The 18323-nt window shown below is 35.8% G+C and overlaps 1 protein-coding gene across 1 annotated transcript; it reads left to right on the top strand.

Moving 5' to 3' along the window:
* The first annotated feature begins 2825 nt into the window (after nt 1-2825).
* Nucleotides 2826-4832, top strand: LOC121303845 (mRNA decay activator protein ZFP36-like). Its single transcript, XM_041234672.1, has 2 exons — nt 2826-2983; nt 3631-4832. Exons 1-2 carry the CDS (start codon nt 2951-2953, stop codon nt 4717-4719), a joined length of 1122 nt encoding a protein of 373 aa, XP_041090606.1. The 5' UTR covers nt 2826-2950; the 3' UTR covers nt 4720-4832.
* Nucleotides 4833-18323: the final 13491 nt, after the last annotated feature.

Raw genomic sequence — 18323 nt, 5'->3', positions numbered from 1 at the left:
TTAAGTATTTGTTTGTGAATCCAATACTGAAGATGAAATGGATTTGAAGTTAGTGACCTTTCATAGGTACTAAAATTCAACACACTTCACAGTGCAGGTGCATAAGTACCATATTGTAGCTAGTCTATACTAACAAAATATTTACTGTGCTGCTTCCTTTTAAATATCAGTAAATGGCAGCTGCATAGTAAGGTCAATGCATATACATAATGTCTGTATAAATGCATCCTCAATTTGTTTCAGCTTGTAGGAAACAGACCTCTGATTTGTTTGCGTTACTTAGGTAAAGGGTGAACTTTGACAACCTCTTGCATATAAACAGAAACTAAAACTCAGTACTCTGTGACTACCGTGACTCATTAAAAAAAAAAAAAAAAAAAAACGATGACAGCGTAATCTCCAGTAATCCTTTGTCACTGATCTGTATAGAAATCCAGTAAATCGTCTGCCATACAATCTCAAGAGAGACAAGGCAACTGTAACATTATCGTTTCTTTTGTGTGTTGCGGGTAAAATAAGTGATTGTACAGTATTTGTTTATTAAATGATATACACGGTATGGTTTTTTTTAACACGTTCTGTCTAATTCACAAAACTCTTTTCAGTATTTGTTAAACTCTGTTTTTTTTTTTTTCTTCTTCTTCAATTTTGATTAATGAAATCACAGGTTAAGTTCACAAAACCCTTTTCAGTTGTTTTAGAAAGGTTTAGAAAGTGTATTTTCATGTTTCAAAGCACAGTCTGACCTAAATGAATGTTAAAAAAATAAATAAATAAATAAATAAATGAGTACTTAAAAACATTACTTAAAACTGACTTTGTGAATTGCCTTTATTTGCCAAACAGGTCTGTGGTTTGTGTGTCCTTGCTAAAGGACCAAGACAGATAGTAAATGAAAGTGGAATGTAGCATTAAGATAATGATTGGAGGTACAATTAGGCTTACTCTGGCCCGGTTTCATTCAGAAACCCAGTGATGGCTAGAAGTATTATGTAGCCTTTTTTTTTTTTTTCCTACATGGCTTCTCCATTGTATAATCTTAATGGATTTTCCATTTACTGTAGTATGGAAGCATCTGTTTATTGGTTGGTTCATACTTTCAGTTCTCTAACAGCTAAGCCCCTCTCCTCATTATTGAAATGAACCCAAAGTATCTCCCCTCTTGCAAACCTTTTCAGTCTGTTTCCTTTCTGCAGAAAGGCAAGGACTACTGAGTTATAATTTTGTTTGTTAGCAAGGAAAGCTACAGGGAAATTTCAGCCCTGTGTGTACCTCTAGAAAATTGGCACACCCTATTGCATTCCGATTTTTTACAGGAATATAATACTGCGTTTAATGACTCGGCTGTGCTTAAAATAAATCTGTGTACTCTGTTCATAAAATGCTTACTAGAATCACTCCAGGAAAAAAAAAAAAAGTTTCATAAAAGCTTTGTAGCACATTTAGTTTATATAATTATATTTGTGTAGATCAACCAAAATTGGGTGATGATAAATATTTCAAATATTTCAAACTATGACTAAATATTTCATGGATATGCGTAAATAATCTTTATACTGCAGTTATACCTCCTTCCAAACCTCCTTTCAAATGATGCGATACCTTTTATTGAATTTACCAAACAATAATTAATCACAAGCTTTTTTCAAAGTCTCTTCTTCAGCTGAAACAATTTTCGGTCTGTAATCAGTAATATAGAAACAATAGGCAGCCCTGTGTGAAAATGTCTCTCTCTCTCTCTCTCTCTCTCTCTCTCTCTCTCTCTCTCTCTCTCTCTCTCTCTCTCTCTCTCTCTCTCTCTCTCTCTCTGTTAAAATAATTAACACAACACTGATACCCTATTCATAATATGATTGACATATTAAATCCATATAAAAATAAACCTCAACAAATAAAAAAAACACAACATACATTATGAAAGCAATATACTGTTTAAAAGAAAAAAAATGGAGATATCAAATATATATATATATGCAGATCTAGAATTGTAAACGCAAACCAAAAAAAAAAAAAAAAAAAATGTGCGTATTATAGAATTTTTTATTTTAAAGAATAGTCGGTTTAATGACTAAAAACAAAACAAATACAGTTTTATTCGTGATAATCTCACTATGATAAAACGCCGGTTATGCTGTTGGTGTTAACACTAGAGCCCTCTATCGGTGAGGACTTGCATTACAGGCAAGAAGTCAAACAAAACCGAAGGCTTTCCGAAGCTGCTGGGAAATGACAAAGGCGGGTTCTGGTAAACCACCTTTTAAACAAAAGACAAAAGTTTCACAGGGAATTAAAAGGTTAACCCGGCGAAACGATCCGGGCAATAAACAAAAAAGGAGCGGTATTTTATAATGCTGTCAAGTTACTGTAAAGCAAAATCTATAAAAAAAAAAAAAAGTGCACCCTTTTTTAAATTTAATAATAATAATAATAATAATAACTTAAGAGTTTGATCACTATGTGTTATTGACATCATGCAGATTTAAAAACACATATTAAATATGTTCATTTTCAAATGCGTTTAATATGTATTAAGTTTTAATCAAATTAATGAATATATTAAATGATACAAATTGTATAGATGAGTCTATTATGTAATAATATCATATATATATATATATATGTGTGTGTGTACAGTAGTAAAAACAAACTAACCCCCCCGGGCGGCGGGGAAGTTGCAGTGATTGGGGTTTGTTTGTTTTTTAAGTTAAAGCATAGTGTAACATGTACATGTGCATCAGTGGGTGTCACCCGTTTCGACTATGTGCGAAAAGGACGATGACAACAATTTTAACACGCCCTGTAGCGCATAAATACCCAGGCGAGGGCTGACAGGGTAGGCTTGTGCTGGTTACAGGCAAACACTGACAGAGCACTAAAGGCAAGACGTTTAGTACGAGTTACAGAGCGCCTTGGATTTCCATTTTCCCTGGACTTACAAAAAAAATAAAAAATGTCTGAAAGATTTGATGAACAATTGTTGATGGTAAGTCTATATTTTGTGTATCAGAAATACATTTGAATGCGGTGTTTATAGAGAAGTTACTACACTATAGAATCTAAAAGTTTATAAAAATTAAGAATATTATTTTTTTATGCATGAAAAAAGTTAATAGAAGACAACCGAGCATCTTAGTAGCATTAATTATGTCTTGCACGACCATACAGCCTATATTTATTTAAAAATAGTGTGTGTGTGTGTGTGTGTGTGTGTGTGTGTGTGTGTGTGTGTGTGTGTGTGTGTGTGTGTGTGTGTGTGTGTAACAAGGCATCGTTCGTGCTTTGTTTCACTGGTTTGTGTGACTATGTGACGACTTTTCCTGCTGAAAGGACACTATTTTGCTTGATCTGAATTTAGTTATATTAATCAAAAAACTAATGAAAAGTTCACTTTTCAAGTATAACTGGTATTGACCCACAGTTTTAGTAATGCAACAAAAAAAAGACCACTTTAAGAAAAAACAGATAGATAGATAGATAGATAGATAGATAGATAGATAGATAGATAGATATACATTATTAATGTTGACTCAGCAGGTTATATAGGGTTAATCATACTACGTTCTTTTAAGTGTTTTTATGGTCGAATAATGTTACGACTAATTGTATTTTTTTGTTTTGTTTTTTTAACAGAACGTTATAAACATGACTTTGAACGATTCATACAACCTGGAGCAGCAACAGGTAAATTCTATCGGCCACAAAAACAGCAACCCCTCAGCTTCATCTTACCGGCGCTCCAGTTATATGTTCAATAGCGCGGAACAGCTCGACGACGCCCCCTGCTGGTCGTTAGACATCAACCCTTGGAGCCAGTCAGAACCCACCAAGAGTCTCCGTCAGTTCAGGACTGATCGATCCATAAGCCTGACGGATAATAGTACCTCGGGATTCGGAGGGACCAAGACCCTAGCTGTGCCTCCACCCCCGGGATTTCCACCGCTGAGTGCCCAGACACCTCTCCCGTCCAACCGCTACAAGACGGAGCTCTGTCGAAGCTTTGAAGAGAGCGGCATCTGCAAGTATGGGAGCAAATGTCAATTCGCCCATGGAGCCAGCGAGCTGCGTACCCTAAACCGTCACCCCAAGTACAAAACCGAGATGTGCCGTACTTTCTACAACTTCGGCTACTGTCCTTACGGAACCCGCTGTCACTTTCTCCACCAGGAAAGGCTTGCTTCTTCTAACGGCTTGCAACTAAACCAGACTCCGCAGCCTCAGCAGCAAACGCGCCAGTTCCGCCAGAGTGTCAGTTTTGCCGGCTTCCTGGGTTCAAGAAACTCCCCTCCTCCATCTCTCCAAGACCCGCTGGGTTTCACGCGTGCCCCGTCGGTGTCGCCGCCTCCTGCCGAGCTGCATTTGCCAGTCTTTACCAGCGACGCTGCGCCACAGCCGACCAAGAACGCGTTCCAGTTTTGCAAAAGCCATCAGAACCTGGGCGAATTCAACCGCGTTCCTCATATTCTGGAGCCCAACAACAGCTCCTGCTGCCTCTGTGGCGTCGGAAAAAGCGTCCAGCCCCCCCTCGGCAAAATGAGTCCAAGAGACGACCAGAATGTATTCGCTCCACGCCCCAAACTCCAGCGTTGCGCTTCGGAAGATTCGCTCTCCGACCGGGACAGTTACAGCTCAGGCAGCCTTAGCGGTTCCGAATCCCCCACCTTTGACAGCTTGGGGAACAGGCGGCTAGTGGTTTTCACTCGCTTGTCTGTTTCCGACTAAAACAAACAAATCAGGAAAAAGAGAAAAAAAAAAAAAAAGACTTAAAAATCAACGCAGAATGAATGATGCTGATAAACACTTTATATAATATATTTATATATTAATAATTACTGCTCATTGAAATGTATATATATTTTTTTTGGTACACAATCTTATAACAAAAAGCTTTATTTTTTATAAATATATATATTCTATGTAGCGTACTTTTTTTTTTTTTTTCTCAATCTTGTCTTCCGTTTAAAATTGAACATTAGGCTTTATTTACAATTCCAAGAAGTACTTTTAAAATGCAGCCATAATGTGTTTGTTCTTTTCAAAACAGTACCTTTCTTTTTAAGTTCACTATAATACTAAACCAGGAAAGAAAGCTACAATTTTGTATGTTCCCTGAGTAGAATACCTCTTTTTTTCAAATGCTGACAATTGCCTAAACCAGCTACATCCAGGTTTTAAAAATATAGTTTCTTGCTGTTCAGTACCTATCCAAAGATGTGTGTTTCCATAATGTGCTGTTTTGAAATCTGCATTCTTGCTAAATATCAGTATTTTAACAAATAAGCATTTATATTTTATTAACATTAATGTGACAAACTTGAAACAGAAATATCCACTATATTGTGTTTTGCACTTTAAGTACAAACTGGGAATACATCTCAGTATGTAGCATTTTATCAAAGCTTTGTTTCTTTGCGAACACTCTCTACTTTAAGTGCTTTTTAGTAAGTGAGCTGACAATTATCTCTCTAAAAATAATGTATCCTTATGTGTGATAAAAATTTTTTTTTTTACTGTTTTCCCATTGACTGTGATGTCTTTCACAGACCGCAAAATGGTTATTTAATTAGATGCGCAAGGTGTTCGTACTTAATTCACCGTTTAAGAAAAGTGGGTTGAAGTACAAAGCTGATCAGAATCGCATATTGACAGTACAGTGCTTTTTCACTTCCTTAAACTTTTCTTAATTTCCTTGTCTTGTTATATACTATTGTATTTATTATGCATATTTATTGAAAACAAAATCGTGTCCTTTTTACATATTTATCTGAAATAATGGTATTTTGTGGGGGGTTTCATGCTAAAAGTGAGGCGCATGTGGTTACTGAAATTGATTTGTAATTGTTCAAAAATAAAATTACTTTTTAAAAAAAAAAAACTATGAAGTTTTTGGTGTGATTGATGTCCCTAACATGTATCTGTATTCTATTATTGCTGCAAGGTATTTTCATCCAGTGTTTGAATACTAAATATTGAAAAGCCTTCCGATCAATCAGAATCAATGGGAATTAGTTTAGTGCTCATTTTGTGTAAGCATCCTTTAAAAGGAGTGCTGACCATGGTTTTAAAATAAATTTCCTCTTATTTATACTAGAAGCATTATCACTGCCCCATCTTCACAGTTTGTACATTACGGCAAATGACAATCTTCAACTGATGAGCAAACTCCTTTGGCTGCTTTACAACATCCAGTCCATCTGCTATTAAAAGGCTATGTGGCAGCTTGGAAACCACTAGCCCTGATTTGGATGAAGGAAAGCATATGAATTAGCTTTAATTCTACACATTTTACATACAGCGATGACTAAAAGTTTTGCATCAAATAGAATTTTAGGATGGAGACATCATTGAAAAAAAAAAAAACTATATGAACAAAATTTAGATCTTTTATTGCATCAAAATTATAGTGCAAAAGTGTACTGGAAGCCATAAGCCAGTTTTACATGAAGTACAGTAGTCTAAGAGAACACCTTACACCTGACATGCACCTTATTTATCAGAATGGTGAAGCAACTCACCAGAACGGGAAACGCCAAATTGCTCAGCGATTTCGGGTGTTTTTCAAGAGCTCGAACAATTTCCAACTTTATGTAGCAAAAAAACAATGGCACATTTTTCCATTTGTTTACAAGACGTTTTGTAGTGATGAGGTGCATTCGTGGAAATCACAATACAAAACAATTAAATGATATGATTGTTTAATAAAACAAACTTTTTTTTTTTTATATATTACATTAGCATTCAGCAGGGTTATGAAAATTAATTCTATAGGTTGGCCATAGCTGTAGTCTACATAATTTTCAAGTTCCTCAACTCTGTACATTCCTGTTAGCCATGACCGCCCGCTTATAAGCCTGTATTAATGTTTAATGCATCTCTCACTGCTGTTACAAATAAAACACAATAGCACGTATGTTGCTATGTATACATTCTGAAGATTAGGACATATTAATCACATGCTGCTTTTTGCAATCTCAATGGTATTTAAAAAAATGTAGACAGAACAATACTGTATTCAGAAAGTGCCAGTGTATGCTGCCTGATCAGTTTAGAAGGAGTGTCTACCAGATTGGAATTGGCATTGCCCCGACATGCTCTCCTGGTATACCCTGGGTCCCTTGTTTACTGTGGAAGGCCAAAATTCTACCGTAGTTTGCTTGGTACCCTGATGGCTGCTTTCAACAATACTGCACCCACCCATCGCGTCACATTTGTGGATGAATGGTTTAAGAAGCACACCGGACATCTTCCATAGGGTCCACATTCAGGGATCTAAAGCCATCCGAGCATGTCTGGGATGAACTTGAGCAATGCGTTCGTCATCACGATCCTGTGCCTACCTCACTGCGCCAACTGCATGAAACATTAATAAGCGAATTGATTAAGATGCCTTTAGGTCCGGCCAAGGTTAGGTTCAGGCTCCAATAAAGTGGTCGTTTGTAAAATAAATATTTTGTTATCCAAGGGGAAAGTCTATTAACACCAAAGGTGACCCTTTCTAACAAGATGCAGCTAAGAGTTAGTGTTGTTGAATTGATTTGTTGATAAACTAACAACGCAGTCACAACTGTCAGCCCCTAACATTTTACTAATGATATATTAAAACAGCAAAGCTAACTCTGCATTTGACTCACATTTGCAAGCAAGATGCAAGGGTAATTAGGTAACAATACTTGAGTCACACATTACAAATGAACAACAAACATCCTGTAAACACATTTCTGTTTGAAATTACATGTGGGATTCTATATCTGTGTATATATAACTATATATATATATTTATATTTTACTTACTTCAGGTCACTATGTCTGCATTGCCATGTGTACAAAACTGAAAGACAATTACTCAGCACACCTTGGGAGTGTTATCTAACAGGACTATATAAACATGTATACAATATAATTTGTGCAGTCTCTTTTAGAGTAAGACTGACATGTTGGGAGGGCTAATTTGTGTTTGTTCTATTATCAAACAAAGATATACTTATATATAACATAAGATATATGAGGCTGTGTGGTCCAGTGGTTAAAGAAACAGGCTTGTAACCATCAAGACCCCTGTTCAAATATAAGCTCAGTCTGAGCAAGTCACTTCACCTCCTTGTGCTCTGTCTTTCAGGTGAGATGTTGTTGTAAGTGACTCTGCAGCTGATGCATAGTTCACACACCTTAGTCTCGTATCTTGTAAAGCACTCTGTGATGGTGGTCCACTATGAAAGGCACTATATAAAAAAAATATATAATAAATAAATGATCTTCAGTAGCATGGTACTGCAGTGGTAATGGTTTCATATTTTGAATAATCAATAGAAATCCATTACTGTATTGTTATACAAGATCACTGCCACTGTATTTGGACAACTGCATAATATTTGAAATGATTTGTTCATGCTTCTGCTAAGTGCTCTGTGGAGTAAGATACTCCGGTTATAATGATTTTTTATAAAAATAGGTATAACTGCAGTGTAAAAAAGACGAAAAAGAATACAATGAACCAATTTGGGACATACACAAAAGGTTTAAATGATTAAAGCAAGTTTTATTTCAGGACGTTTCAGACTGAAGCCCTTCTTCAGCTGTGTAGAAAAGGTGTTTACTTTACTTTCTACACAGAAGAAGAGGCTTTTGTCCAAAACGTCCTGAATAATAATTTTTTTGTACCCAAACAAAAAAACAAAAATTAAAATTTGTTTCATTTTTGTTAAACTAGAAAGAAGCACACTTTGTGTACAGTTTGTCAAAGCATGTGAGAAAGTTTACCATGTATGTAAACTGAATTTCACAATTGTGGCTGATTAGCTTTTTGTAGAAAACAATGTAATAAATCTCATCTTTCCAGCAGGATTCCAATTACTGCACATTTGACAGGAAAGATTTATTGAATTACCTGTGTTATTTAGTTTGTGTTTGTGATTCCACTGTTTGTCGGGACAGCTATAAAGATCAGACAGCTCTTTTAAACAAATTAGGAATGCTTTAAATGTGTATGTCCAGAGAGTAGTAAGTTTTCCATAACTGTACAAACTCAGATCCGTCTGCTTGATCCCCACACCATCGTTGCACAATGCAGTTAGCGATCACGCCCTCGAAACTTCCAGTTCAGTTTAAGAGCATAATTCTGAAAAACTCTTCCCAGATAAATATCCTGGCATTTGCGTCTTTTCCTTTACGTCAACACTGCCTGCCAATTTATCACATCTTGGCAAGTCTTTGTGTACTTTTCAAAGGTTTTTTTTTTTTTTTTTTTGCAGGTTCTTTTTTTTCATGGCCGTGGGATTAGAAATGAAACTTGAAGAGTTGACTATTAAGACACATTGTTCTAATACTAGTCTGTATTATTCCAACACAGCAGTAGTTTCAGCTGATTGGGAGTGGGGCGGTGGGGGGGGGGCTTTAGCCGAAATATTTTTGTGTCCCAACTCCAGCTCTTAATTAAACCTGTAAATTGTGCATTGTATTTCCTGGCATCTCACTGGTCAAATTGTTCAAAAAATAGATAGACAGAAATGGTCAATGGGAAACTAGGTCAGAAACACGAAATCGACAGAAATAAAAACATTAAACAAACATTTTAGAACGGGAAAGTTCGTCTTGAAATATTTCAAAACATTAAATATTGCGGTTGTTTGTTTTTTTTCATATAAATTAGGCTACACAGCACGATTTCTTTTCTTTTTTTTTTTTTTTAATGTTATTATACTGATGCATTTAAATGTCAGGTTCATGTTTTAAGAAAGCAGTACGACTTATTTGCTAATTTACAAAAAAAAAAAAAAAAAAGTAACTAATACCTCAAGACTCTAGAATTTTAGTCTTTGTCTTCCGAGTTCGCTTGGCAGCCATTTCTATTGCTTTTTTTGTAATCAATAGAAGAGTGGCCTTTTCCACACCTAGACCTAGCCAATCAGAATTGATAGGGTTGGCAACTAAATATAACACATATACTGTTAGTGGTCCTGATAGGGTCTGATTCCGATATTGTACCGTCGTACTGCTGGATTATCACAGTGTGGTTCATGTAATGTAATTCCCCTACAAATGTAATGACACAGATTATTTGCAATGTCTGTGGTAGACAGAATTTCGCTTTCTTTCTGTATTTCTGTAGTTTTAAGAATCCAGTTAATTATATTTCTAAATATACTGTATGAATAATTAACATAATCTATTCATACTGAAGTACGACCAACAGTGTATTTAAATATATATTTATATATTTTACCATGAGCAGCAAATATAATTGCCTCATATTAAAAATAATGTACATAGAGTAGTATATTAGATAGGTTTACTATTTTGAGTACTTATCTTTCCTATATTACTAGTGCGGTCTGCAGTGTTAAGCAGTTATCTTTCTTGTACCAATAGAGCGCTCTTTTGGGTTACTGTAAGTGGAGATATATTTCCTATACTACTAGAGCAGTCAGCTGTGTTCACAAATAAAATACATCAACTGACATGGATGTATTCTTGTTACCTAATACAGTACATGGGTTGTAATGGGAATAGGGGCCATTGTGTGTAGGAATTCATATGCAAGGTCATATGCATCTGATTCATTTGTCTTCATTGTGTACTGTGTAAAACAGCAGCCATTGTCCACTGATTCCATGGAATTCAAATTTTGCTTACACAACTAGAGTGACGTCGAGAAGGACTTTAGTTACATTACCTAACTCTGTGGGAGGTAACTAGTTCACCTCTTTGCAAGAATCAATCATTTATCAAAGACCATTACCTAATGCATTTTTTATAGGCTGGCGTGTATTTAAACATAGTGTGGCGTACCTTGGTTAACGCAGGCAGGCTCATCACACAGGGCTAGGCAATCCACACACAGACAGAGGGCGTGCACAAACCCAGGACCTCTCGCATTGAAGTATAACGCCAATCCCGCTGCACAAAAGAGCCTGCTCCTTTGCAAGGAGCGCATATCAGGCTAGTATATCGGGTTTATGTGTTTGTCTGTGATTACGTCACCTACCAGGTAATTATGTGTCACTAAGTCACTGTTCTGTAAATGCATAGTCATTAGGAGACACAATGATTGTACTGATTTATGTAATCTAATATTAGTGTATAAAGCTAGCTGTATGAGGTTTGGAAAACAGTCACGCTGTCTACTTTTGACCAGCCCTCAGTCATCTCTGAGAACAGCAAACACAAATACAGCCTCCTGTGTTGGCAGACCAAGGGCTACCTTATTACAAAACATAGCTTTGACAAAGCAGGCTGTAGATGTAACCCAACCACCAGTTACAGCCAGCAGTGGTCTTAAAGACAAATGCCCTTATTTAACGTTAATAAAAATATGTAGATTGCTATTTTTTTATTATTATTAAATTAGTCACTAATATATATATATATATATAATCTCTTCTTCATAAAGTTGAATGAAACCTGCTGAATAATGTTAACATATTAAATTACATACCGCTTTGTAGTTTTCCATATATTTTCTAGATGATGCAAAAGTTTTGGCTATAGCTGTACTATAAGATACATGTAATAATTCTTGGTCCCATATTAATATATTAAGGCACACATAGTTTGGGTCACACTGTAGGTTGACATCTGTAGGTCACACTATTTTTAACTTGGTTCAACTGAAATCTTGAAAAAAATCATTTTGGAAGATGAAAACAGGATATTAAGGTATGGCTATTTTAACATTCTTGAAAATGTTTGGAGTCACTGTCTATGTGCAATGCTATATATCTGAGATACACACTGGCCTGTACTGTGTTAGCCCCTTGGAATTGCACATCACATCTAATGTTTACACAGCATCTTCACGCCAACACATCCGCAAGCAGTGTGAAACTAAGACAAATCTTGGAGCTGAGAAAGGCATCTTTGCAATGCAAATGTCTGCTGACTAGTCCAGAATAATGCCTGGAAAAACAACAAATAGACTGTCTAAAATCATGCTTTACGGTGTCCCCAATCCTTCTGACCCTCCACTACAGTATATTACAGATACACCTTTCGCACCAAACGTTTCTTTTTGAAAGTAATGTACCCGATGAAAAACTGGAAAAGCTTTATGCAAATATCTGACATATACATGCACAATAAAAGGCCTTCTATATGGAGCAACTATGTAAATATATGATGCAGCATAGATTTTGCATATGTGGTCCTTGCGTGCAACAGAATTGGCCCCCTTTTGGAATACAGGAATTGTCCATTTTGCTTTCTGAAACACCATTCTGATTTGGAAATGAATAAGAAACAAAACATTTTCAAGCCTCTAATGAACCGGTTTGGAGTAATGACGATTCAGAGTAAACAGCTTTGAGAACCAAGCCCATAACATTATAAAATTACAACACTGGCTATCCCTTATTCTGTTTATGAAAATGGAAGCTCTTGCTAACCAAGAACCTACTTTCAGCTCTCTGTCAAAGTCTGCTCTCTCTCTCTCTCCCACAAAAAGATTGACAGAGCTTTTAAATGCATGCACTAGCAATGTTTTTTTTTTCCTTGCCGAAGACATACTGAACATCCTGTTTGATAACTGCAGATTAAATGTACCGGGCTCTATAGTTCCTTTTCTGTAATGACTGTGTGGCGTTTACAGGATGTATCGCCATAGCAACAGATTTACTACGCGTTAAAAAGGAGAAGTGTTTTTTTTTTTTTTTTTTTTTTTTTTTTTTTTTTTTTTTTTTTTTTTTTTTTTTTTTTGTTTTGTTTTTTTTTTTTTTTTTTTTTTTTTTGTTTTTGTTTTTTTTTTTTTAAATTTAACACAGTCGATTCCCACCTCTGAACTGCTGTTTGGCCATTCGTAGATCTTCGTATTTCAACAGTAAGCCCTGTAGTTATTTCAAAGTCTCTTCCACTACCGATATTTGTCACAGGACTAAATGGCATGAGCTAGGAGGACAGGTTGAAATAATTACATTTCTCTTCAGCCTGGAACAAAGAATGAAAAGAGGGGACTTCACTGAAGTGTTTAAAATTATAAATGGTATAGATAAAGTCAACCCAAAACGCTACTTCAAACTTAGCACTGAGAGAAGAACACGATTAAGTTTTACCCCACCAATAGGAGAGAACTGTGTGCTAACAGGGGGTGAGCCAAAGTTTTCTTTTGTTGTGAAAGTACAACGGTCATCTACGATGTGCCCTGCAATGGAGCTACCTGATTGGTTGATGAAAGTTCGGAGGTGTTGAGTAAGATTTTAGTAATCCTGTCTAGTAGTTAATGGCTTTTTCAAGGTAGCCACTTGTTTTATTTCCTGGAGAGAGAGAGAGAGAGAGAGAGAGAGAGAGAGAGAGAGAGAGAGAGAGAGAGAGAGAGAGAGAGATTAAGGATTTCCCTGGCATTTCAGAGAGTGATGGTAAAACCAGCAGAGTGCTTTGTGAAGTGGCAGAGTCAATAGATACCAAGGAATCTGTTAATAATTAACCTTCATACAGCCTGTCACTACGGGTTACAGAACAGCGTAGGCCGTTCTGGTTACATGGGTTTTTTGACGTCAATACGCATCCCCACACAGTTGCATTATTAAACAATATCATTAAACAATATCATTTTGTGTACCTACATTTTATATATATATATATATATATATATATATATATATATATATATATATATATATATATATATATTATTAATGCATGGATGAAGGCTATATTTGCATCTGAGCCATTCACAAAAAAAAAGGCATAATACCTCAGTAGTAGTCAAAAAGTGATAATTCTAGAGGAAAATATACTTGACCCATTGGACTCCGATATCATCACTTTCAATTCAAACACAATTAAATGTCTCATTTTCAATCACTCGACCATCCCCACAGTACATAAATGATAATTAATGATCAACAAAATGAGAATTTTGTTCTTTAATATTATCTTAAGGGTATCTGTGTATTATGCAAATTAATAAGTTTGGCCTCTTCAGTGAGTTACAGGAAAACAATTCCATCTTGGGTTTCTGTGAAGGTTTATAAACTACTTGACCTTCAGTCTTGCAATTTATGATGTCACAGAGACTCTAGATGGACTTATTTCCCTGTAACTCACTGAAGCCCATCTATCTATCTCTATCGAGATAGATATATATCAAATGCGTAGAAGTACCTCGACTATATGAACTCGATGGAGTATAAGAAATTGCCCTGCAAAAAAACATGCATACATTATAAATTAAAACATAGGTAGGAAACTTTAACATGGTACAATTATACATGCAGTCACCTGAAGGATATAGTTAATAATTAAACACAACAGCTAATCTCTGTGCCATAATTTCTGTCTGGTACAAACCATCTATCTAATAAAAATACATTTTTATTAAAAAATGACAACACATACTTTACCCTAATCTACTACAAGATTATGAATCAATCCTTAAATATAAATCTCTATATCAAAGAATTACTTTTTCATTGAGTCATAAAATGAAATGGTAAAACAAAAATGTGCTGACTGTACAAAGGTTATCTGGTAATGATGGTTTGCAGTTAATGATTGCATGCAACTGGGTAGTAATCAGCAAAGGTAGCCCTAGTGAGGGCGGGCAGACAAGTGTATACAAAAATACAAAATAAAACATGATGGGTAAAACAGCTAAAACCACAGGTTTGCCCTCAATTAGCTCAGCGCTGCTCCCACTGAAAGAAAGGTCCTGCTCCAGAAAGTTCTCCCCAACACAAACTAAATGATCTGGGGATGGATTCAAATCCCTTAAAGGAATTCTTTTGCTAGATCCCAAGGTTCCTGGTTATACACGCGGTGGTCCTCGGTTTTGTTTCACTCACCCTGAGTATCTTTGCAGTCATGCGCGTCATGCTGGTAGATGAAGAAGAACAAAGGACTGGCTTTTCAGTCCCTTTTTAAAGGCATGTGGTCAGAGTTAAATGGTAATCAATTAGTCAATCAACACCTGGCCACATGCTGTACATGAATTTCAATTAGGACAGGAAGGGAATTCTAGCATCCCTGCCTTGCCATATCTTGCACAAACTTGATTTGAAAAAAAAAAAAAAAAAAAAAAACGCTACTTACAATCAAACAAAGCATATTATGTAGGGGATGTCCAGCTTTTAAATGATACAGAATACATGCTTTTGTATAACAAATATATACATCATAACTCAAAAGTGTATGCTACAATCCCTTTGTGTCTACCGTTAACTGGGGAAAACACAAAGCCACTTTTTTCAGGAACAGTGGATTGAAACCTGGTTCCAGGAGATGTAGTTTGAGACAACTTTGCTGTATCAAAACCCAATCCTCCCCGTGTGCCATGCAGTGGCCTGAAACCTAGTCTCTTGAAACCAAGTTCCAAGCCACAAAAAGGCTTCATGTTCCCTCAGCTTTATATAAATATTGTATCAGCTGAAAAAAATAAATTAGAGTCTGGAAAATAAAATAGTCAAATCACCAACCCCATTGTATTGAAAATGTTTCCATTTGTGACATGTCACAGAAAAGATTAAAACCAACAAAACAAGGTTATTTCATATTGTAGGGCTTATCTGTGAACTGTGCGGTTCACATAAAGCTGCAGATTGCAGATTGTTGGTTGAGAAGAGACCAAAACGGAAGATCAAAGGTCCAATTAATTCATCCGCTCATTACACAGATGTGGTCTATTTCACTGTTGCTTCATTACAATATCTTACTAGAGAATACTGTACATGCCATATCCATTTAAAATATTGAAATGATTCAATATAAACAAACCTTGAACTGGCAAGTCTATTATTATGAATCAAATAACGTTTATTATTCCATATAAAAACTGTAGTGCTAACCACGGTTTTTAAAATCAGTTTTCTTAGCTCTCATTGAGCCCTGTATACAAACTTTACGTGCTGGTTTAATGAATATTTTAAGGTTTTTTATTTATTTATTTATTTTCTTTTCTTTTATTAACCTCTAAAACAGCTGAAATAAGGGTTATATAATCTGCAAGCTTGATTAAATGAATCAAAATTGGCTTAACAATGCACTCCTTAAAATAGTCCATATTCTTAATTAGTGTTTTTGTGAGTCTAAAACCTGAACCAATTCAAACTAATCAGTTTAACCCTTTCATGCATGGCAGCCTCACGTAAGGACTGATTAAAAAAAAAAAAAAAAAAACTCTTCTAGTCTTTATGTGGGGATGTATGGAAAAGGCAAGTGCATGATGACCTCATAAAAAAAATGAAAAATATACTTATTATACGTCCAAAACTTTCTTCAGCTATTTTCAATATTTAATGCATGAAAGGATTAAGCCTTACAAACATTTGATTTCACAAGTCCTTACCTGTACATTTTCACAGTTGGCAGTTGTTTGATGCTTGGAGGTGGTGGTGTAATAGGGCTTGCATAAGAGCAAAGCTTCCCACTTCATTTTTGCTTTACAGTTGAATGCCGTGCCAGCAAGAGTAAAGCTGAGGGAACACAAAGCCACTTTGTGGAACTTGGTTTCAGGAGACGAGGTTTCAGGCCACTGCACGGCACACCAGGGGAGACTTGGGGTTTGATACAGCAAAGCTGCCTCATAGGTCTCCCTGTCTCCTGGAACGAGGTTTCAATCCACTGTTCCTGAAAAAGTGTTTTTGTGTTCCCTCAGCTTTACAGTTACATTGCAGATTGTTGGTTGAGAAGATGATAATTATTATTATTATTAATTTGATTGCTTTTTTAAAATTTTTAGACTGCAGCAGGTTTTTAATTAAGACCGATGTTTAGAAATAATAAACTGGATACATTCAGTGGCAAACATTTAGCCTAAAACACGTTTTCAATGTCTGCAAGGTGAATTTCTGTGAATACATGCCATATCACATTATAAGTCACATTAAGTAGCTTGTCCAAATTTGTAGTGGTTGTATCTTTACATGAGGGGGGCTTGGGTCTGAGCAAGAGCTATAAAATACCTGATCATGCATTTTTCAAATCACCCAGGGAACACCAACACCTGTCTTGTTGGTGACGAAATATCTGCCAACGGTTAAAATATAATGATTGCAACACAGCTGCAAAATACTGTAATTGTATTTATTATTTTAAAAAAAATAACGATTGTAGCACTGCAAGACGTATTTTGCAATACAAAAAATAACGTTTATTTGTTTCAAGATAACATGCATGAAATAGATAACGTAGACTGTATACAAATGTGTTTTGCTTAATCTTAAAAAAAAAAGTGGAATAGTTTTATTGATACGACCAAAGCAGTGGTAGTTCTGTCAACCCAGTGCCCGCTTCTCTCCTGCTCCTCTCCTTTCTGCATCAGCGCCAAGTTTAAGTTGAAGACCCGGCTCTCTGGACTAGCATGCGTCTAATTGGAAAGGCAGCTGGAAAAGTTCTGTCTATAAAAGGCAAGTGCTTTTGCTTCCACTTACCGACGTCAGCGTTTCATTATTCACTGAGCTCTGCAAAAAGGAAAGAGTCTAGCATCTTTCAGTTGACCCCTCTGTTGCAAAAACAGTGATTTTTGTATTTTATTTTTGTATTTTGGTAAAGTGTATTTTACTATGCACATTTTTTCTTGTTTTTTTCTTGACTTGAATGTCAATGTACTAGGTGGGTCTTGTCTACACAGTACCCAGACTGCAATTGGAAAAGATAGCTCAGTGTTTGCTTCATATGGAATAGATTACCTGACTCTCTCGAGCAATGTCTTCCAATAGCGCACCCGCAGACAAACAAACAAACAGTTTTAAAATCCATAGTTAGGGTCAGAATCCGGACCTTTGAGCCCCATCTGTCCGTCTGTCTGTCTGACACATTCTACATGGTGAATAACCGATTATAGTACAAATTTATTAACTATGCAGTTTCCAAATATATTGTAGTACTGAATTTGCACTATTGTTTTAGACTTGCACAAACAGAGTAAAACCACAGTACCAAGTTTTAATTCAAATAGTATATAAATTGTTTAAATAACGTCATTATTTATGAAGTTTATTTTACTTGGATTTAGTATTACTATTGATCAGTATACATTAATACCAACTATTCACTGCAATTTGCAGAATGGCTGTAAAATATGGACGTTGTGTTAATAATTGTTGAACTGTCATGCCCAAAGTAACCAAAATGTATTCATAGTACTTTCCTGGAACAGTTAAGCCAGTTCCAAAGTTTGTTTTTTCAAAAGCCCTCTGGTGATAATACTCAGATCACATTATTCATATCACCCTAGGCTCGGTTGACTAGGGCATTATTATCTTAATTGTTCATCTTAACAAGACTGTTTCTACATTTCTTTTTACCAAAGGGCGTCACTGGTTTAACAGGGAGAACAAGGTCAAAGCACGTTCAGAGATTAAATCCAGATATGGATCAAAAGACGGCAAATAGTGTGTGCG

This window comes from Polyodon spathula, chromosome 35, assembly GCF_017654505.1.
Source record: "Polyodon spathula isolate WHYD16114869_AA chromosome 35, ASM1765450v1, whole genome shotgun sequence".
Lineage (NCBI taxonomy): Eukaryota > Metazoa > Chordata > Actinopteri > Acipenseriformes > Polyodontidae > Polyodon > Polyodon spathula.
The sequence above is the reverse complement of the archived record's forward strand: the minus strand, read 5'-3'. Positions and strand labels throughout refer to the sequence as shown.